The 22,607-nt window shown below is 50.4% G+C and overlaps 6 protein-coding genes across 6 annotated transcripts; 5 read left to right on the plus strand and 1 right to left on the minus strand.

Moving 5' to 3' along the window:
- Positions 1 to 133: 133 nt before the first annotated feature.
- Positions 134 to 1,659, plus strand: BDP81DRAFT_323994 (transmembrane amino acid transporter; the record flags this gene model as incomplete). Its single annotated transcript, XM_060584841.1, has 2 exons — positions 134 to 1,546; positions 1,603 to 1,659. 2 exons carry the CDS (start codon positions 134 to 136, stop codon positions 1,657 to 1,659), a joined length of 1,470 nt encoding a protein of 489 aa, XP_060443500.1.
- A 5,788-nt stretch (positions 1,660 to 7,447) lies between these two features.
- Positions 7,448 to 8,809, plus strand: BDP81DRAFT_432190 (acyl-CoA thioesterase II). The gene has a single exon (XM_060590751.1). The coding sequence runs from the start codon at positions 7,636 to 7,638 to the stop codon at positions 8,620 to 8,622; it is 987 nt and encodes a 328-aa protein (XP_060443501.1). The 5' UTR covers positions 7,448 to 7,635; the 3' UTR covers positions 8,623 to 8,809.
- Positions 8,810 to 10,803: 1,994 nt separating this feature from the next.
- BDP81DRAFT_432191 (uncharacterized protein) lies at positions 10,804 to 11,243 on the plus strand. The gene has a single exon (XM_060590752.1). The coding sequence runs from the start codon at positions 10,819 to 10,821 to the stop codon at positions 11,179 to 11,181; it is 363 nt and encodes a 120-aa protein (XP_060443502.1). The 5' UTR covers positions 10,804 to 10,818; the 3' UTR covers positions 11,182 to 11,243.
- Positions 11,244 to 17,184: 5,941 nt separating this feature from the next.
- On the plus strand, positions 17,185 to 18,742 carry BDP81DRAFT_432193 (P-loop containing nucleoside triphosphate hydrolase protein). Its single transcript, XM_060590753.1, has one exon. The coding sequence runs from the start codon at positions 17,645 to 17,647 to the stop codon at positions 18,677 to 18,679; it is 1,035 nt and encodes a 344-aa protein (XP_060443503.1). The 5' UTR covers positions 17,185 to 17,644; the 3' UTR covers positions 18,680 to 18,742.
- On the plus strand, positions 18,675 to 18,923 carry BDP81DRAFT_301467 (uncharacterized protein; the record flags this gene model as incomplete). Its single annotated transcript, XM_060583126.1, has 1 exon — positions 18,675 to 18,923. A coding segment is annotated over one exon (249 nt), but the record flags the coding sequence as incomplete, so codon positions are not given.
- Positions 18,924 to 21,503: 2,580 nt separating this feature from the next.
- On the minus strand, positions 21,504 to 22,353 carry BDP81DRAFT_432196 (uncharacterized protein; the record flags this gene model as incomplete). Its single annotated transcript, XM_060590754.1, has 2 exons — positions 21,894 to 22,353; positions 21,504 to 21,836 (listed from the first exon to the last, which is right to left on the minus strand). Coding segments are annotated over exons 1-2 (479 nt in total), but the record flags the coding sequence as incomplete, so codon positions are not given.
- Between the last annotated feature and the right edge of the window lie 254 nt (positions 22,354 to 22,607).

Consider the following 22,607-nt stretch of genomic DNA (forward strand, 5'->3'; position numbering starts at 1 on the left):
TTGCCTCCTCGGGCCCTCCTCTCTCAGTTGGCTTCTTCCATCTCATCAACCCAACGACCTCTCCTCGGACTGTCTCTTGTCGTCCACCAATCGTCTTCAACTTTGCCGCGGTTGAATCACATCTTCTCCCATCATGACGGACGCTATCTCCAACACGGCCGACCACAGCAACAACGGCAATAAGACCTCCAAGCACAAGGAGGACGGACCTGATGCCGAGATGGTTCAGCCCCCTAACCCTTGGCCCGAGATGAACGACAACACCATGCTCGGCGAGACGAGCGACGAGATGAACAACGACCGCCTGAAGCAGATCGCTGCCCAGGGCAGCGCCCACTTCCACCGTCTGGGTTGGAAGCGCTTGGCGATTGTCACCATTGTCGAGGCTGTTGCCCTTGGCGCTCTCAGCTTGCCTTCCGCCTACCACACCCTCGGAATGTTCCCCGGCGTTTTCCTTACCATCACCATTGGTATGCTTTCGATTTTCACCAGTTACATCGTTGGTCAGGTCAAGCTGGCCCACCCGCATGTCGCCAACTACGCGGAAGCCGGAAGACTTCTCTTTGGTCGTTACGGACGCATCGGATACGAGATTTTCGGAGCTGCCCTTGTTCTCGAGCTTGTTATGGTTGTCGGTTCCCACGCCTTGACCGGAAGCATTGCGCTCGTTGATATCAACGGCGGCCAAGTCTGCTCCATTGTCTTCTCGGCTGTGTCAGCTATCATCCTCCTGATTCTTGCTATCCCGCCCTCCTTCACCGAGGTGGCCATTCTTGGTTACATCGACTTCGTCTCGATTCTGGCTGCTATTGGAATCACCGTCATCGCCACTGGAATTCAGGCCAACAGCGGCCCTGGCGGCCTTTCCAGCATTGAGTGGTCTGCTTGGCCCAGGGAGGGTGTGACCTTCTCCGAGGCCTTTGTTGCTGTCAGCAACATCATTTTCGCCTTCAGTTTCGCCATCGGTCAATTTTCTTTCATGGACGAAATGCACACGCCTACCGATTACATGAAGTCTATCTGGGCCACTGGCGCCATCCAGATTGCCATTTACACTCTTACTGGCGCTCTTTGCTACGCGTTCATCGGTCCTTCGGTTCAATCTCCAGCCCTGCTCTCCGCCGGACCCCTTATCTCAAAGATCGCCTTTGGAGTCGCTATCCCGGTCATCTTCATCTCCGGTTCGATTAATTCGACTGTTGCCCTGCGATACATCCACGGCCGCATATACAAGAACTCCCACCTCAAGTACATCAACACTCCCATGGGTTGGGCTAGCTGGATCATCCTTGTGATTGTGTTCACCATTATTGCGTGGGTGATTGCTGAGGCTATTCCTATCTTCTCCGATCTGCTCTCGCTGGCTTCGGCTCTGTTTGTTTCTGGATTCTCGTTCTACATCCCTGCCATCATGTGGTTCACCCTCCTCTGCAAGGGCAAGTGGTTCGCACGCGAGAACATCCTCATCAGCCTTGGCAGCATCTTGGCCTTCATCGTCGGAGCTGTCACATTGGTCGCCGGAACCTACTCGACTATTGTTGATATTGTAAGTTCAATCACTTTACTACAATCCTCTACGTTCAACAGACTAACACCCAAAAGATTGACGAGACTAGCTCTGGAAGCGCCCACAAGCCCTTTGCCTGCCGTTCGTCTTAGGTTGTAAAATAATACTGTATATAATTAATAGTAGTTATGAGAAGTCTTGAGTGACTAGAATACGAGATACCCACGGCTGAGACCGTTATCCCATCGGGTGCTGCTTGACCCCATTTTCTCCAAGGGCAGGGTAGAGCCAATAAGGTGTTGTGAATCTATTGAGTTAACCAATACTAATAGAGGTGCAATACTTCTATCGCCTATAGATTCTGCATATACCAGAGGTACCAGCAATCTCTATCAATACGTAACGGTACATTATAGTCTAAGTAGCTCTTCCGTGTTTTTTTTTCGAGCGAGGTTATTCCTAGATATCTCACCTAGGGTCTAGCGGGCTCTTATTACCCGTAGATTATTATAATAAGAGTAAGGCGAATTAACCTTCCTCGACCCCTATCTATATTGTTCCCATAGAATAGAGGTATTCCTCTTATCTATAGCCCGTTTAGGCTGTGACCTCTGCCGCCCTTGTACTAATAGTCCGAACTGCTGAATAAGCTAGGCTACAAGCAGCTACCGCTATTAGTAATGTGATTTCACCTTCTACCATCTAGGGCTGCCCCAAAGCTGCAGTAGGAAGCTATTCACAACTACCACTTCTAGCAGGGAATTCCACGCAATTGACTGCCAGCCCCCTCGACGAATAGGGTGGCTATATTAGTAATAAGACCTCATCTGGTCACTTACATCAACCCTATTCATCTTATGGTTATACTCATCGACTACCCTAGGCACTAAAAGGTTCTTACGGACGTCTAAGCCAAACACTTATCGGGCAGCCTTCTTAGCAGCGGAACCCCTAGCTGGGCGGCGGCGGCTGCGGATAACTTCCTGGCCGTCCTAGAAGACAGTGGACAGGAAGAGTACAAGGGCATTATCCTTCCAGGTGAACTGGTTGACCTATTGGCTAGTTAGATAGGTAGGCTGACTAGACTAGGCAAGGTAGGACAGGGCTAGGCTGGCTATCTGATAGCTTACCTCTCCATCTAAAGTTAGGATACAGTGTATTTCCCTCCAGGGGATACCCCGTCCTTCAGTCTCTTTCTCAGCAACTAGGATCTCATCTATCCCACTATCCTTCCGGCAGGTACCAGAAGCTCCAACCTGTTGATTCCACAGGGTACGAAAGAGACGTATAGAGGCGAAGAGGTTATCCAGAAATACGTGGTAGGTTGCAGCTGGAAGAAGGGAAATAAGGGTAGTTACTACCTGCTGCGTCGTTGTCAATAGAGCTAGCTTTCTAGTAGCTGGCTGGGTAGGCTGGGCCTGGGGGACTAATGCGTATGGGCCCTTTCCATGTACGTGCCACAGCCACCGTACACAGTAGCCAGACTAGGCAAGGATTCAGATCTTATAGCCGGTTAGGATAGGTTTTGTTAGAATCGTTGTCGTCTCTAGAGATCGACCTATAAATCGTACCATAACCTCGTCAACTGTAAGGTCGGAACCAGGTATATAAAGGGAATCCCCAGTCTCTTAAATATAGGATGACCACTGGTTAACCTTCCGGTATACATCTGGCATTTGATCTTAGCCCCGGCCCCGACCCCGTCCCTGACTGGGCTAGGCTGGCTGGCTAGGCTGGAATTCAGCAATGTTAAATATCCGTAGTCGCTAGAGTAGTAATTAGAAACGGTCCCGGGATATAAACCGCATAAATAGGTAGATAGGTGTTACGAGCAGGACAAGGCAACCAACTGTGGCGCAAAGCAAAAGCTTCGATAATGATGACTCCGGCATCATTTTCCCTTGTTCTGCATTATATAGCTACGCGCCCACAGTGACAAGTTGCGGCGGGCGTAACAATAGGGTCCTCCTTTTACTACTAGGTCGACCAGTAGGTTAATAATCTAGATTCTCTATATATTCCTATATATAATAGGATTCCTAGGAAGAGGTAGATCTCTTCTACTAAAGTCTTCCTCTACTTATATACTCTAGACGTTCTGGCCCTAGGGCCCTCCTTAGATAACGGCGCTATATTCGTCCACTAGGTCCACTACTCTACAAGACCCTTCGGAACGTATTGGACAAATAGTTCTAGGGGGCTTGCCGGTAGCTACCGTACCTCTTGGGCCCGGGCCGGCACGTTAAAGGGCCGGAAGGAGCCCGGAAGACCATACTCAGTAGCTGGAGGTTCGTAAGGCCGGACTATTACTGCGTCACAGCGCTCGGGCGTACAGTCTATATTACAGGCAGTAATAAGGTCTTCCGGAAGGACCTCAACTACTATACAGCTACGTATAGAAGTAATAGAAGCGTCAGAAGCATCAGAATTGCTAGAAGACATCACAGCATTAACCAAAATAGTGGTTTTAGTGGTGAAAGTAGGTTAGAAATCATAGGGGTACACGACGTACTATCATGTATCCCTTTAAATGCGGAGTAAAAGTAGGTAAATATTGGGTATTTTCGGGCTTGGCAAAAATGGGGTCAAGCAGCACCCGATGGGATACAAGTACATCAGAACCACTGAAACTAGATCGATAGTCGCGCTCCTTCATAAGATCCAACTTACAGCGTGGCTTTCTATTATATGTCAAGAGCTAGGCGATCACACCTTGATTGAGGGAAGGGTTGGTATGATTCAGACTGAATCTTTAGAAAGCTCTGCATCCGTCGCCTTCCTGAAAACCTTGAGTGATTGATTACCTTATGTCGAGAGAATTAAGACTATGAGTTTGATATCTGATTATGATCGCTGGGTTTCAGACAGGCTTATGAACAGTTGTCACATCTTCCAGGTCTTCTGAATTAAAAATTTCCCTGTTCCATAACAACTGGCATTGGTTCATAGTCTATCGTTACCTAAGTGTCCAAGGCCAGCACTCCTACAGCCGCAATACCTTCCAGGGTCTTATGAACTTATAGTTACACAGACGAAGGATGTAGCAGCTAGGATCTTCCAGGCCTGGCTCAAGACTGTGCCAGGTCAGCATACAGTCGTATACTCAGACGGCTCCAAAGCTCCTGACGAAGCTACAGGGTACGGCTTTGTTATCTACCGCAACAATAAACGTATAGCCCAGGGCTGCGGCCGTCTCGGCTTAGCAGAAGTGTTTGATGGTGAGGCGGAGGGGGCGAGGGCTGGGCTCCGACGGGCCCTTCAGACCTCCCAAGGCCAGCCTATACACATCTGCATCGACAATACCAGCGTTATTCAGGGGATTCGCGGTAAGGTCCCAGACTCCTCAAAAGCGGCCTTCCTTGAGATCCAGGAGGTAGCTAGGATACACGATATACAAACCCATTGGTCTCCTGGGCACCAAGGTATTAAAGGAAACGAAGAAGCAGACAGCCTAGCTAAGGAGGGAACAACTCTACCAGTTCTTAGGGGCCAACTAGCTACTCTATCAGGTATCAAGTGGCTTGCTAAAGAGCGGCCAAGACGCCAATATAGACGATGGTGGAAACAAGAGGCAACTCCCCGCTATACCCAACTAGGGCTCAAGGCTACCCTTGCTTGCCCTCCTGAACTTGGCCTCCCTAGGGCTGCCCTTCATCACCTCCTCGCGGCACGGTCAGGCCACGGGGACTTTAAACAATATCACCAACGCTTTAACCACACAGAAGCACTACTCACCTGCTCCTGTGGATGGGTTAAGGAGGCAGACCATCTAGTCTACTGCCGAAAGACCCTACTGAGGAGGCAACAGCGGCCCACCCTCTACCCCTACAGCCGCCAGGAGCCCGTAGGACCTATAGGGTCCCTCGATCGCTACTTCAAGGGGCTAATCACTGACTCTGAAGGCTTCCAGGCCTTCCTCTGCGTGACAGACTTCTCCCAGAAGATCTGCCCGCGGTACTAGAAGATAGGTCATAACCTATCCTCCAAACGACAAACTACCTCTGTTAAGAAACCAGATAGTTATAACGGAACTAGGGCACCAGTGGGAACTAGGGATGGATAGAACACATAGTAGCTCACGAGCAAGACTTGGAGGACGTCAGGATACGGCGTGTACTATATAGTATATAGCTAGAGCCTGCGACCCTTCACGCCACATACCCTCCGGGAGGTCTGCCGCAAGGGCGGCTGCGCCCTTGCCGCCATGGCGTTAAATATAAAACAAACAATCATAGTCTATCGTGTACCCAGTAGAGTGGAAAAGGTATAAAGCGAGGGATCAAATTGAAGACATAGACATAGCGTTGAAATTGGCTAGACTTTTCTAAAAGAGAGACCTGTAAAGGGTCGCATACTCATACTCAGACGAGACGAGCTCTTGCATTGTGATAGCAGACTGTAGCAATAGGCAACCCCACGTGTGGCGTTACGACAGGAGTACGCCTGAATACTAGCTGAGAGGTAAATACTGAATACACACCCGATTGTCAACTGAGGTGATAGAATATCCCATCGACTGCGAGTGGGCGTCAGTACATCTCCAGTGCGGAGTACAGCCAATCAAAGCTCTGCCAACCAAAATCTTAGCCAACCAAAAAAGCTCGTTCGGAGGTACTTCGTTTCATTAGAGAGTTTGGTTATGGAAGTTGTACCAGCAAACATCTGAGTTACATAGAGACACATTGCATTCCTGGCATCCTGACCTCGGGTACTTCCTTCTGCCACTATTCCCAGAGATCTCGCGCAGAGCCTGCCTTGCTCTAGGGCGACTGCTACAAGCAGAGCACGGCGAGCAGCTTCCTCGCTTCTTCCTAACATGCTGCTGCCAGGGAATAGTGTTGTTCCGCTTGTCTGTTGCCCGTTGGGGCCGGGCACGCTGGGGCGCCTTTACCAATGGCCCGAAGTGCTGAATAAGCTGGGTAGATAGTTTCCTTCGCCATTGATACTGACTCTTCAACTGCTGCCAGTCTGGCTCGCCCCATCGCTGTGGAAGTATGGGAATGAAAACGGCGGCCAAGTGATGTACTGCACATCTACCCCTTTTGTGAGGGGCAGAAGTGGAGCATAGAAATGGGGCAATTGTACTGACGCCCACTTGCAGTCGATGGGATACGGGAAGCCTTTATGCCCCTCTTCTTTCCCATTCTTGTCACCAGCAACACCAGGCGCCCCTCTAGGTCGGGGGGTCAGGATAAACCGGCTGATTGGTGGAGTGGTTTAAATTCAATAATTAATCACGCCTACCTACAGCCTAATCGACGATAGGCTACGCGTTCGAGTTCGATTCCCAGCATGAGCATCAAGAGATGTAGCCACATCGGTGGTGAACTCTTTTTTCCTTTGTATTGACCTACATGTGAGGTTGTACTTACACAGGAGCGATCGGATTAGCTCGTCTAGTAATGAGTTACAAATTGAATATCACATGCAGCGATATGCCTGAAGCTTAGCCCGAATTGCGGTACAAGGTAGCGAGGCGCCACAAAGTTGAAGGCAAGTCATAGTCCGAGATCACGGACACAATGTCCTCGGCCCCACATACTGCAGAGGTGTATGGACAGTCCCAATCCTTGGAATACCACCACCAACCTTCCTTGCCATAGTACCACCCAACCGGCCAAAGCAACACAGGTTTAGATTTGGGGTCGACAATTACAGCACTCTGCTCCAAGGTCCCAGTAAATTTAAGTCTTGTAGTGCATCAGTACAGATGCCACCGATTCTCGTAAAAGAAACATCAAGAGCCGTAACTTCATTTAACAACTCATCAGGAGTGCATCAACCCTCATTAAATCCATGTTCATACAGATATTTTGACCATGAAAGCCAATTAACTTGTTAGCGCAGCCAAGGCTTGCCCCACCTTCACGTTCCTCAAAACGCCAACCTCGGCTGTGAACGGCTCCCCATTTCTCCAATGTGTTGGAGGCGCCGAGGCGGCGCGCCAACGCGACTAAGCGGCAACGATGTGAACAACGAAGGACACAGACCCAGAGCCGACATCGCTTGATTACTGAACATCTCATCAACGAAACCAGCGTCGCATTTCCGTCTAAACTTTGTGTGAATCACAGCAAGGATATACGATTCGACAGACCAGGCCAAGATCGATATTCGAATTACTCAACATGTCTCATGGTTCGATGGCCAGCTCGTTGCAGGAGCAAGTTGCGGTAGACGAATTGGGATCAGACCACTTCATCAGTCGCGTCGATCCCGCCCGCATGGGAAATAAGGCAAATATTGCATACGGAGGATGTACCATCAGCATCGGCGTTCAAGCGGCATGCAGCACTGTATCACCCAAGTACCTGCTCTATTCGGCGACGGGCAACTACCTAGGCCCAGCATTGACGGACCGCAAGCTCAAATGTGCTGTCCGAAGAGTCCGCGATACGAAAACCTTCGCCACCAGATTGGTTGAGATCAGCCAAGATCAGGACGATGGCAAATCCAGACTATGCATGATCATGCTGGCCGACTTCCAAGTGAAAGAAGAGGCTTCTCTTCTCGTATACTCTGCGCCGCCATCAATGAGCTACTCACCACCTGAGAAATGTCTCACAACACAAGAGGCAACCGAAGACAAGGTGCGGAGGGGCGTTGTGACAAAAAAGCTGGGGGATCTGTACCTGGCCACGTTTGGCTTTAACAGCCGCTTCTTCGAGACCCGCGGCTGCCCGGAGACAGTTGCACCGAACAACCTCTACGGCATGGCCAAGACTGTCAAGACGCCCCAAGAGAGTCTTGGCTTGACATCAAAGACATCTGCCGATTGGTTCCGCTGCCGCCATCCCCTGGAACGACTCCAAGATCGATTCTCTGGACTGGGGTTCACCCTGGACGCAGCACTGTCCTTCATCCCCCTGACCCACAGCAGCAAGTTCCTTGACGACGCTGGTCCTTGCTCCTCGCTTGATTTTGCGTTGAGGTTCTTCACCGGAGACATCAACCTGGGGGACTGGCACCTTAGAGAGATGAAGACTATCGCCGGTAACGACGGCCGAACCTACACCGAAGCCCGACTTTGGGATCAACAAGGGAATATGGTTGCTATTATGAACCAACAATCGATCATGCGGCCTTTGAAAAAAGATATTCAAGCCGCTCTCTAGAGACTTCAAAGGTTCGAGCACATTATGTTAGAATAGCAGGGGTGTGGACGTGGCGACTTTTTGTGGCGAAGCTTACTATCAATTGGGATTAGAGTTAGAAGACTCAGAGAAGAAAGACTTATGTGGTGAGAGCATTGTGATTAGAAGAGAACGCGTCGATTCAATATTATACAACAATTTAGATCAAGGCTGCGACTTAAGCATCTTTCGATGCATTATAGGTGCATGACACAAAATCTGCAGAATACTGCGTTTCCCAATACGTTTCACGACAACGACTATGGGTCCAACGTAGCATCAGTCACCCCCTCATAATCCATGAGCCCAATTCCAATCTAGATAGCGAAATACCAGGAACAACTTTCTTTCAATCTGCCTAGCGTTTGTCACAGAACAGAGATATCTTTCGACCGCATGTGTGTCTCAGATTCAATTCCCTGAACGCTGATCTCTTCACTTCAGATTGTCAATATGGATATCGAAATTGCTATTTGATCAATGCCCTTGGTCTCATCTCAAAAATTGCCTGGTTCAGTAATCAGTATTCAGAACTAGTAGGTATCGTTTTACTTGGCAGTCGCCCCTCTACTCCTGATCTTATACAGTCGGCTGACCTGAACTGCACTAGCTTATTTCACCGAGACAACCGATGAGATTCATATCAGAGAGGGTTTACGTCATTGTCTCGCGTTTCCCCGCTTCTGCTACGAATCCTGACATGGCCGTAGTTCAGTCCCAAGTCTGGAGTCCCGTCTCTGATGGAAACAGCCAACGGAGACTGGTTTCTGGCCGTACGAAAACAGTTCGGCGAGACACGGGCAACCGCCGTACCCTTAGCGCCTCGCGTGCAACTCCGGTATCCTTGGGAATGCGACGTTTGAGTTACTGCTCAACCAAACTGGCAGTCATGACTAGTCACTGTGTTTGATTAGCCCGGAAGATGTATCGAAGCTTGTGACTTTGCAGCGTGATGAGAGATGCCGATACCTACTTGTTCATTCCGCAGCGTTTTCGAATGGAGCTTAAGTACCAGCTGGAAGCGGCGCAAGCAACTTATGTCAATATTGGGACCGATCTGTGACGATCTTCTGTTGACTTGATCTGCTAGACCTTTTGTTTGTTTCTAGGGGCCTCATGCTTCCTGGCAGACATGTTCATGTACAGGTACAGAAGTCGGGAGGGTATGAACGGCTTGTTCCGCGAGAACACGCGTCCTGCATTCTTCCTCCTTGTGATACACGGCCGTTTCTCTTCTGACAACATATACCGGTGATATCGTACGTGGCGCCGCTGGACCGGAAGCTTGCACCTGTGGATCATTTTTGATCGACGTACGATCACATGTAATAAAATCCTTGTGTGTTGGTATCCCTATCACAGGGTATTGGTTCGAACCGTAGGGTCCTGGGGGTGACGAAGTATCAATATCTCTGTATTGGTTGATTCTGCGTAAGGAGTAGAAGGGAGATTTTAACCGGAGGTTGGGTGGACCGTCGAGGTGTAATTGTACCCTCTCGAGGTGGCCCCTGCTCTACCCTTACTCACGGTCGAATTGGGCTTCCAATCCGACATTGTGAGAGTTTGGATGTAGCTCGAAAAGAACGAAGATTCTTCGGGCATAAAATGTCTCTTATTCTGTCGCTCAAGAGTCTGAGCGAGGTGAGACAACACTGCGCATCCAACCGCCCTGGACAATCATTAGCGTATCATGACGCAACTTGGATTTCATTGGCGGCTACCGTAGAAACTCGAGCCATTCAAACTTGCGTTAGCCCGTGCACTAGACGCGTTAAGCCTCTCTCTGTACCAAAAACTCGTTGATCTCCGCCACGTTGATTCTGAATAGAGACAGTAATTGGCCAAAGGCCAGGTAAGACAGCGGGAGCACGGGCTAATGTAAGTTTGAATGGCTCGAGTTTCTACGGTAGGTCGTCTTGCATGTCTCTAGTCACGAAGATCCATCGAGATCTAATCCCCGCAGTTGAGCTTCGAGTATGAGAGGAGGCAAGGATACACTATGTTTTGTCTCGTCAAAGATGGTGGCATTGACAAGTCCCTAGAGAAGTCTGAGTAGCATAAAGCCGTCGAGATTCCTCATGATATCAAGCTCACATTCAATGCCGGCAGAACACTCAACCTCTTCCCGAGATAACCTCCCAAATATCTGTTATATCACCAATTTAACACTCAAGCACAATGTCTAGAGTCCGTCCTTCTCTCCAAGATGTGTGCGACAGATACTCGTCTGGCGAGGATCGCACTACCTTGGAGAACATCATTAGAGCTTTCAGAAGGCTCCAGCAACTTGACCCAAGTAATGAAGACTCCTTCTTCACCATAGCTGGCTATCATGGAGAGCCTTGGATGAAGGAAAATCCGTATCCGGGCGGATCAACTTACGACGACTGGCGAGGAGGGTACTGCCAACATCAAACCGTTTTGTTCCACACTTGGCATCGCGCATACCTCCTTCGCCTTGAAGACGCCATACGTCGATCTGTTCCTGATGCTCCAGATCTGGCTTTGCCATTCCTGGATGAGTGCCGGCCCTTCGACTAGAACACCCCTCTTCCCTGGATTCTTACCGCTCCTACATTCGATCTTGACGGAGACAACAACCCATCTCTCTCCTTTCATGCCTAGGAAAGGGTCTTGAGCGCATCTTTGCGCGGCGTACTGTATACCGTATAGTATAAGATACTGTTATTAACCCGTAATAGTTTGGTGCGCTGCCTGGCCGGAGTGCTGTCGATCTGACCTTATGCGCCGCGCATGATATAGAGGAAGTACTTGAAAGTGGACTTATTGCGACCCTAGTCATAATGGACGTAAAAGGGGCGTTTAACGCCACGCTTCCTAATAGACTCATATTCAGGCTTTGTTAACAAGGCTGGCCGGAGGTATTTATCTGCTTTGTGAGGTCCTTTATGACCTACCGCGTGGCTATTATTAGAATGGATAAGAGACTCTCGGAGGGTTTCCCTCTATGCTGCGGTCTGCTATAGGGCTCCCCTGCTTTCTTAGTCCTCTATATTTTATACCTGGTAGACGCGCTCCTGGATAATCCTAGGTGCCGCTTTGGGTATGCGGATGATATAGGTGTCGGATTGGAAGTCCAATTCGGCCGCGAGTAAGGGCAGAGCATGGGCCACCTCGAGGGAGTACAATTAGACCTCGACTACCCACCCAACCTCCGGTTGGAATCTCCCTTTTACTCCTTACGCAGAATCAATCAATACAGAGATATTAAAACTTCGTCACCCCCAGGACCCTACGGTTCGAACTAAATTCCCTATGAAAGGAATACCAACACTAATCAGTGGTTAAATTCCACTATCGCAGATCAGCAAGGCATCTCACGAAAACAGAAGAGACGACCCTCTAATACCGAACGGGATAGAGGAATCGTGCTCCCTTGACCTCTCGAATCTCACGAGAGGAGGCGTCCATCAAGTCAGCAACGCCTTCGACGGTCGACCGGCCCGCGTGACAATTATATCTATTTTCCGCAGCCCGCGACTTACGCCCGTGCGACAATATACCGACTATACCTTCCGACGCGTGAAGTACGAGCCCTTCGACCCAAGCACAAAAGGGCACCACGCGACCGAGGAAGAAAAGAGATCCTTCAAGCAGACTGAAGCGTAGATCTCAAGTACGCCTCTGGATCACAGACAAGCCCAGATTAGCACCACGGATCTTGATAATTATCCAACGACCTTACCGTCGACAATACCGAATTACCGACTACCGAGAAAATCGCGAAACGCAAAACGCGAACTACGACGCATAGAGGATTCTTTTCGTTGTTTCTCATACCAATCGATTAGAAGCAGATCACCGACCAGCGGTAATTCGTCTAACGTACGTATACGTCTCCCGGGTATCTACTTAGGGAGAAACGCCACGTGATCGAGACGTCGTCAGGCTACCCGCAATCAGCGCTTCACTCAACGCAACTTCAACAATCAAAACAACAAGCAAAACAAACAACTGCCAGAAATCTGCCCTCAATCAATTCAACTTCGAGGCTGAAGTTGATTATATAAGTTAGCTGGATTAATAGATGTTCTAGTGCCGTAATTCTGCTAACTACCCCCCTATTGAGGTCTAAGATACTAATTACCCCCTATTAATACCCATATTCTATTGTGTTGAGTAGAATTTTCCCCCTGAATTCCCCTTACTAGAGAGCTCCTTTTCTCTTCCTCCCTCCTCTTTTACCCAGTCTACTCTATCTTCCTGTTACGGCCAGCTAGTCGTAGGGGTAGTTTGCAGAAGTTGAGGCTGCGGAACTGGTAACAGTAATCGTAGTCGTGAAATAGTTTCAAGGAAACTATGTCTGTCAATCGTAAGGGTAGGTAAGGCTTCGGTGATCAGTCGTAGTCTTGTCAAGGTAGTAGCTGAAAGCGGATGTTAATCCTGATACGAACTTAATTGCTGAAGAAGCTATGGGAAGTCTGTCCTAGAGCCCGGCTCGAGTCCATCCTATATACAAGTCCTGATCCTGAACATGTCCTTTGTCCCTTGGGTCGTCTTGGATCATTCTGATCCAGAATGATCGTTTAGCCCCCAAGTCGTGTTGGATCATATTGATCCCAAATGATCCTTATCTTATCATTACGTGACTTGTACCATAGTTCTTCCGTTCCGTGAGAGGGTGCCTTGTGTCCCCTTGTCCTGTGCATGTATGGCGTATCGTAACCGCCGTAAGCCTGCGGGGCAGGCCCTGTTCTTGGTCATGCATGTTGGGTCGTAACACTTCCTCCTTCTATTATTAACATAATTAACATCATAACTATGTTACGGCCAGCTAGTCGTAGTGAGGTATGTTTGCAGAAGTTGAGGCTGCGGAACTGATAACAGTATTCGTAGTCGGGATAGCTTCAACGAAGCTATGTCTGTAGGTCGTAAGGTAGGGAAGGCTTCGGTGATCAATCATAGTCTTGTTAAAGAGGTTCTTAGGGAAGATAGTTAAAAGCGATTATAAGTTCTAATACGAAGTTAATTATTAAAGAAGTTATAGGAAGTCTATCCTAGAGCCCGGCTCGAGTCTATTCTATATATAAGCTGACACAGTCTCTCTGACAGAGCCGTCTCTGACAGAGGGGGTAAGACTGTGGCCTGACCGTGTAGGTACGGGCAGGAGAGTGCGAAATGAGCAAAGCGATTGAAGCACGCGCAGAAGAGCAAAGTGAAAGAGCAAAGCGAAAGGGCAAGTGAACGTCAATGGTAGGTCATGGGTGATTTGTATCTTCAAGGTTGACCCCCTTATGTGGAGGGTCACGGTCAGACCGTCTTAAGTACAGAGGCCACGTGTTACGAGCTGGACAAGGCAACCAACTGTGGCACAAAGCAAAAGCTTCGATAATGATGACTCCGCATCATTTTCCCTTGTTCTGCATTATCTAGCTGATGATGATGATGATGATGATGATGATGTATTTAACGTCTGGTAACAAAAGGACGTGCCGGGCGCCATGCCGACATGGTCTATGCTAATCTAAACTATGTTACAGGCTACCGTCTTCACTTAACGTTCCTGTTCAATGACTCGGGCAAATTTCGGAAAAGAAATTGGTACAGCTCAGCGGCACTGTGTCGTGATGACTTCAACCATCTGTGGCCTCACTACCCGTCACGTGACCTCGGCTACATAATCACCGAGGCCCACACTCGCTCGCATCACCTATTTCAGAGCGACACACATACCTCGAAAGGTATCCACTGTTAGTAATTGTTAAGGTTTTAGAGGGGTACGGCCCACTACACTATCATCTCTCAACATCAGCCCATACGAGCTAAATTCCACGACCATAACGGTCTCCCTAGATATAGGGCCATCGATCACGGTTCATAAGGACGCCGGTATATCTCGGCGGTCGGGACGAGTCCAGAAGCCGACTATAAAGGTCAGAGTAGTTAAATAGGTCAACCATTAAGACAATTCTAAGCTTAAAAACGAGATCAATAAGCTTTCGAATCTTATCTAGGACCTCCTACGTCGGGACGCCGAGAGGGAATAGTTTTTAAAAGACTGTTTAACAAAGATTGAATCTTTAGAAAGAGAGCTTTAAGAGGAAAAATAGTATTTAAACCGGCATTAACGTAGTCTAGCAAGGTCTATATACGCTATTAGCACAGGGCCTAGCGAGACTAACCTGAGTTCCTAGGGGCATCCCTTATCCCATCGAGTGCTGAATGGCAACAGTACATCCCCCCCCCAATTATTACCCACTTTTCCCCCTCACAACAGCGATACATGACGGTACGTCATTTACCCCTATGGGTTCCTCCCTATTTTCACCACCAAGACCGACATTTTCCTATGTGATGAAACGTCGCGATGACTTCTAGCGATTCCGAAGGGTCGGTACAGTCGTGTATCAACGTCGCCGTACTTCCCGAAGACCTAGCCGCTGCCTGTACTGCTGACTGTACACCCGAGAGATGCGATAATGCGGTCGTACGCCCATATGAGCCCCCATCCCTCGAAAGGGGCAGCGTATTCAACCCCTTCAACGTACCCGAGCGGAAGCCGACAATACGAGAAATAACTCTGTTCCGTGGCAACAGCATATAATGGTCTCGCGGAAGAGCGCCTCCGCCTGCGTTGCGTGTAATCGGCCAAAGAAGGCGCTTAGCGAAGTCTCAGGAAACTCACGATCCCATAGGAAGAAGACGAGGTCAGGGTGTGAGCAGTGTGGGGTTACGATTTGTAACTCAGAAGATTGCTGGTACCTATTTCATAACCAGAATATATAGACGGAAGAGGTACTAGAAAACTAGGCCTTTTGATTGGTTGGAAAAAGGCTTGGCTGGTCTCTGAGTGGCTATTACCCCTCACTGGATGTACTGTTGCCATTCAGCACTCGATGGGATAGAATGTGAAGAGTCCAGTTCTAGTCTCTGCACTCCGGTAAAGAGCTGGGAGGCCACACGCCTGTTCAAGCAGTGGATATAGGTGGGCGGGCCTGGAGGCGTTTACTCCGATCGCGGTATCGAGGACTCTCTACGTGTACTACGCAGTAATTACTGAGGGGTTTGCCGCGCTGCACTACCCTTGCGTGTTCTCCGCTTCGCACTTGGAAAGGATCTTACCCGTCCCACATGGAGTCAGAAGAATTGGCCGCTTTTCCCAGGCTCGGCGCTTAGAAGACCGGCCAAATTCTCTGTCCCCCGCGTGCCCGTGCGCGGCTCCTCCATCCTGATGTGGGGGCGGGCCGGGGCCAGACCGCAGCGTCGCGACTGCAGGCCCATAGGGGTGTGGCCTGGAGCCTCTCATGACCGCCTACCAGCTGCAGGCGCACCTGTTCAGGCTGCTCTCCCGGGAGGCCGGCGGACAAGCGCCCCATCGAACCCCTGCCACGTGGTCTGGCGGGGCAAGGCTGGATTCTCTCTACTCCGTACCTAGTCTAACAGAGAAGTGGGTCTAAGAGAAAGAGCAAACAAGTGAAAACGCAGTGCGCCCCTTGCAGTACTGGCAATGGCAGTGACGAACCCCCTTAGCCCTACGTATGACAATGCATGGTGACAGGTGTTTTGCCGTAAACATCACGAATGCAAGGTTTGCGGCTATAGTGGCTGTTGCGGGCCGATAAGCTCGATCCCGGTCTCGCTGACTTGCCTAACGGAAGCTAGTGGAGGTACAGTTAGGTGCTTCCACAGTTCTGGCCGTTTCCGCGTCGCGCCGCGTCGCGGTCCCATTTTCCCCCAACTTCCCTGCAGAACACACTCTTGAGGCCAGAACCTACTACATCCATGCATATTCTTGCATCATGAATGCTTCGAAGCGCTCATAACGGCCGCTTCTAGGTATTCTCACTACGGTGACATGCATGAGGCGCATCAATATACCTAAGAAGCCGAGTCGGAGCCAACAGCATCTTGGCTAGTCACGCTCCCAATTGGCATCTCACATGTGCGAGAATCAGGACTGGGCCTTTAGCTTAACCCAATCGTGGATTTGATTTGTGGGATCAGTCGCAAGCAAACCGAGGGGGACGATGTGACACCAGTGCGGCGCGAGCTACGTGTGCACGCTGCCTGTAGAAGGAATGCAAGATTTTGTCCAGTACGGAGTAGAGACGATTGCTCAGAGGAGAGCCCCATTATCAGGTGCTTACCTGCATGCAGTAAGTGGGCTGTTGCTTTGAGCCCCAAGCCAGGCCAAGGCTTCGAGCTGTTTCTGCTGGCAATGGGTAATTACGTTGACTGATTGCTTCGCAACTCCGCTAGGTCACCGCCGTTTATTCAGTAGTGCTTTCGGAAGCCGCCGTGTGATGTGGAGGCTTGTTCTCAGACGGGTGGTCCCGCTGCCAAAGTGATACCACAGGACAACAGCACTACACCACGCCCGGATATACCTCGCAATGCTGCGATGACTGCCACATAACGTGCAGGGTAAATATCGAATAAGACAGAAACCTCACACCATGCCCAGTCCTTCCCAACTACCGAATGGAGGAGGGGCGTCGACGCCTCGCTGCAGTTTCATTCGTGACCTCTTACCTTGGTGGGCGCTGCTGATTGAATAGCAGTGACCTTGTTGTGTCGACGGCCGCGCTTCTGGGCGACAAATTCCCGTACGAGGCTAGGTTTCTGACGTCAAACGTTAAACTGAAGAGGCAGGGGGACCTCAGCATCTAGAGGGTGACTGGTTGGGGAAAGCTGTTGAGATACGTTTTTGTTGGGAAGCCACAATGACCAGTGACTGGCAAGACACCTTTTAGTGGACGACGGCAAGCTACTTGCAAAGCTATGATGAGCCTGGCGTTACGGGAGCGAGACAAATAGCGGGTGGACTGTGGTGATAGGATGAGGCCCAGCGCGTCAGTTTGCCGCACCAGCTCTCCACGAGTCCTCAAGAACCTGCGACGCAGATACACATTTCTCCAGGCCAAGGTAGTATAAGTGATAGTGCACGCTTGAAATTAGCACATGGACAAACGAAGGAGTGCATGCGGAGTGGTCGTCGTGCTCTTCAGAAAGCCAGGAGGTATTCTTAACTTTCTACCACTCAATGCCGAAGCTGTTCCTCCCTGACAGGACTGTTCAGCCATACCCTCAAGACATTCTGCTCATCGACTACGCCTCCGACACCTGTGCATTGCAGCATACAACCTTTCTCTCAAAAATCATGGAGGCTGTGGGTGAAGAGGAGCCAAGGCCTGAAACTCCTCTTTGTGACAATGGAAGAACCTTTGGAGCAATCGGCTCAACTCTCGAGGAGCTACAGACCGATGATCAGCGAAGGATACTCGACACCATCACGCAATTACGAAAGTGCGGTCTCGACGGAATCCTCTCCCTGCCCGATATCGTCGTCTGCGGGGATCAGTCGGCCGGCAAAAGCTCCGTGTTGGAAGCACTAACCGAGATACCTTTCCCGAGGAACGACAATCTCTGCACGCGATTTGCCACGGAAATTAGCCTCCGACGAGAGCTCGCCGAGAGCCTTACCGTTAGGGTGATCCCGGGCAATGAATGGGGCCAAGAAGATCAAAAACGAATCAGAGATTTCTCGGAATCCATCACCGATTTCAAGGACTTGCCCTTCATCATCGACGCTGCGACGAGAGTCATGGGCATCGGCATTGGGGGCGGTGGTAGCTCACAGCAGGACCGGGCACTTGATAGCGCTTTCTCCAAGGACACACTCAGCATCGAGATCAACGGACCTGACCGCCCGCAGCTTACTCTCATCGATGTACCGGGCCTGATTCAGTCCGCTACGAAAGGCGTCACCGAGAATGACGTCGCTTTGGTCGCAGACATCACCGACCGCTACATCAAGCGGCCTCGTACCATTTGCCTGGCCGTCGTGTCAGCAACCAACGACGCGGCCAACCAGCCGATCCTTCAACGTGTTCGCAGATTCGATCCGAGAGGCGAGCGTACCCTCGGTGTCATCACGAAGCCCGACCAATTGCCGGAGGGATCTGGCGCCGAATCCAAGTTCCTCGAGCTCTCTCGCAATGAAGATGTATTCTTCAAGCTTGGATGGCATGTCATTAGGAATCGCCGTTTCTCCGAGAACGGGTTTTCATTCTGTTGACCTCGCCATTCGGGAGCAGCGAGAGGGTGCTTCGGGTGCGAAAGGAAAGACCGGCACGAGGGCCTTTATGGCTATTGGGGCGTTGCTAGGCGAGCAACATTCATTTATGCATGACCTAGAGTCGTTCTTCTGGGTCCTGTTTTGGATATGCATTCATTATCATGGGGATGGTGAAGATGTTGGGCCAACTGAGTTTGATAATTGGAACTATGAAAGTGATAATAACTTAGTGCGGGCTAAAAAGGGTGAGAGAACTGATGAGGAAGATTTTATCCGAAATGCAGGTGAGTACTTCATTATATACTACCAGCCATTAATACCCTGGGTTGATAGGTTGTTGTTGGAATAGGCCTACATTAGGCAGCAGGAGGTTGCTGCCGCGGTCCGTTCCAGCCACGGTGGTCCGTGTGGCTCAGCCACACGAGGGTGGTATACCCCAGACTTCCTGCCGCCGCTGGCACCTGGTTAGACTTCCACTCAACAACAACAAGAACAAGCAATATCACCACTACAGTCGGTGATCGTTGCTACCCACGATACTCGAGTATTTTCCTTTTCCACCTCTGAATCCAACAGTTATGCAAGGTGGTGTTTCCGAGTGGTGAAAGGTGGAAAAGGCGGGAGACTGGGCTCTATTCCTTAATGAAGAAGATCCTTTAAGACGTATAGCAGGATATAGAAGTAACGGTAGGCGTATAATGTACAGTATAGTTGCTCACCATGGCTCAGAAGCAAGTTCACCTGGTAATCCACATAGCCAGATGTCCTTATTTTCTTTGTCTGTTCTCTTCTTTCCTGCGATTTACTTACTTCTCATTATATGCTTGTCACCTATGATAAGCGTGCCTAGGTTAACACAGCTACTTCAAATGGCTACAAGGATACTATTGTTACATATCATTCTCGAGTATGACTTCAACATGTTTCAGAGAGAAAATTTGAGGGAAACGGATTGATGTGTTGAATGGAGCTTGCATTGGCGCTCCCGATCAACAGTCGCAATTGGACTAGGATTTCTATCATCTCCTTGCAACGACTCGCCTCCTCCTCTCACGTTGCTTCCGCAATGCATCCACGAGAGTCGCAACTTAGCCTAGCCTAGTCACCTTCATTACCGTGGGCGCATGCGCCTAACACATCCTCTTCGTCCCGATATTGCTAGTTCAACTATCGCACCGCACCTTCCATTCCGCCGAAAGCGATCAAACACAAACTTCGGAACTGATTACCGTATCTCACGCTCGCCTCCGGCATTCCTTCCTCAAATGTCCAACACAGCGAGTGTGGAATGACGATGTTATAGGGCTCGGCGGTATCGTCATGGTGCGGTGATGGGTGTCAGGCGAAGGACGGCATGGGCCGTTCGATCGCATGCATGCCCTTGGAGACACGGACGGGCCATGTTACCACCGACAAGGCATGTACGTCCATCGGGAGGGAGTACAGCTACCATTTGCAGCATCGCGCCGCGCTGCTGCCGGGCAAGGCGTGGACTTCAAGCCTCCATCGATGCATTCCCGTCACACGCGAGCGGCGGGTGACGCTGAGCATGATCGTGCATATCGGTGGTCGACACCTAGAGAGACGTGTCTGGAGACATTCGATGCGGACTTCGCGGGGCCGGTATGTGGAAGGTGAATGTAGGGTCCGCGAGGGGGGCGCCTCTGGCAGCGGTGGGTGGTAAAGGCTTGTTTCTTTCTTCTTTTCTTTGTTTGGCCGGCTTTTTTTTTGTGTTAGAGGCATACCGGTATTGTTCCGGGGCCAGAGGATGTTTCGGTATGGGGATGGCTAGACGAGACCACTGGCAGGAAACAGGATGCAGACATGGATGTACTCGCACAAGTTTCGGTGCCTGACGTACCTTGGCTCGATCAGCTGGGGACGAAGCACAAGGTGGCCATGCCTCTGCAGAGGCCGTGGTGTCTCTGACAAATCGACGGTGGTTTTCATCGCTATCCGCCTTCCTATGTGTAGCTGAACAAAAGTGAAAAAAATGCCTCGCCCTTAGGAGGTGACTCCGGACAACCCTTGTGGTAATACTAGAAACTCGCTTTAAGTATCCCTTTCTGCTTATCCATAGCTGTGACCCAGAAACTCTGCACTCTAGCTTATCGTCGACCTTGGTAGACGATGGTTTCAATACATCCGGGTCTGGCGCTGTCCAAGGTGAAAAAATATGGATGATTACTGTCAAGCGGTGACGCTGCTGATCCGTGATCCCTGCGCAGCTCACAACTATCCCATCGAGTGCGGAATGGCGACAGGTACATACTCGTGCGGGGAAATAGCGACTTGAGTATCATTCCGAATTATTTTCATTATATCCGTCAATCAAAAATTCGTCTTCAGGTAGATTTGGAAAAAAGCTGGAGACGAATGTACTGTCGCCATTCTGCACTCGATGGGATACAATGGTGGCGCCCTCCAGACGGCCCAATTTTACTATCAAGCATGCCTTGCCTCTGGGTACCACTCGGATCTCTTGCCGTAGTTGAAGGACAACGTGGAACGTGCAACTCCTGATACAGAAGCGTCTTATGCGCCGCCTTGAGGCGCACTACGTAAGTCTCGCCGCTAACGCAACTATTGACTTGGCGACCTTCTCTTATCGCCCCACGCTCGGCTCTACTCACGTGGGGGTTTCGTTCTTCCGCCTCGCTAACGGGGGAGCTTAAATTGACAACACTCTTTATTTGAGGGATCGACGAGCAGCGCATTGTGGATCGCGTCTACCTCATGTGATGGATTCTTGGCCGTAAGACTTTCCCAGATCGGACCGGCTCTCATGGAATTCACACGCCGCCATTGCATACTACATACGAGGCGACTGGCAGGAGAGCAGACGCCAGTTTCACGCTTCACCACGAACGAATCGAGGGCCCTATCCGACTACAATATTCATCGTGTTTAATGTTGGCTCTGACCAAGGTTAAGGTTCAGCTTTTGGAGTTCTGCTAGGGTCGGGTGCTCTCTAAAAGTAAACAGGTAGTTGGCCAACTAACCCGCCAGTAACGGTGCTGCTGGCTTGGGCTCACATTCAGCTACGCTGCTTGCCCCATCCCTTAGCCAAGTTCTCCCACTGCGCTTCGTAACGAGCGGCCCATTCGGGTATCTCCTGAAGTGCTTCTCGCGTCGTGACAACGACTATCTCGCAAGTCTTCATCTCTCTGTATTAGCACGGATGTGAAGCTAGCTGGTCCAGGGCCGAACGTGCCTTGTGGTTCGACCTGTCCGCCTGCTGCAGCCAGGCGTCGATTGACAGGCCATCGAGTCGCGGGCGCAAGTGGTCTGGTATCTCTCCCCTTGCGTCGTGCTCGACGTGGACAAAGTACTTCAGCTTTCCCCTGGCAACGTGGCCGAAGGTGTCTTCTGCCATGATTTCTCTTGCAAGGCGTTCCGCTATCTCGAAGTCTGGCATGACGTAGACCAATGGCTTGTAGGGCGGTCCCGAGCATCGACGGTTGCATTCCCATAAGGAACATGTGAGCTCGAGGGCCTGCCGGGTCTGAGCGTGTGTGAGGTTCGAGTTCAGCCCATAGGCTTTGACAAGGCTGACGTCGTCTCCTCGCGAAGCCATGGTGGCGGCAGTGAAGTCTATCGGAAACAGGCGGGTCAGCTTACCAACGGGGATATCAGACGGGCTGAACGAACCAGAGAGAGGAATGAGGGAGGCGAAAGGCTATAACCTCCTTTCGGCAGGCGAGTCAACGCGGTTTGTACGGTTTGGGAAGCTGGTGCTGGCAGCTATGAGGGCAGCCAGGGCGGCGCAGAGCTGACCTAGGTCTCAATTGCGAGGTCGAATACTGAACGGATCAGTGTTCCCGGCGATGGGCGAGTAGATAAGAACACGAGTGGATGCGGCAGAAGAGAAGTGATCGTGTGGTGATTTGGGATTGGAGGAAGTGATGCTGCCATACGAGACTCTCGA

Source organism: Colletotrichum phormii (genome assembly GCF_030913505.1).
Source record: "Colletotrichum phormii strain CBS 102054 chromosome Unknown BDP81scaffold_14, whole genome shotgun sequence".
NCBI lineage: Eukaryota > Fungi > Ascomycota > Sordariomycetes > Glomerellales > Glomerellaceae > Colletotrichum > Colletotrichum phormii.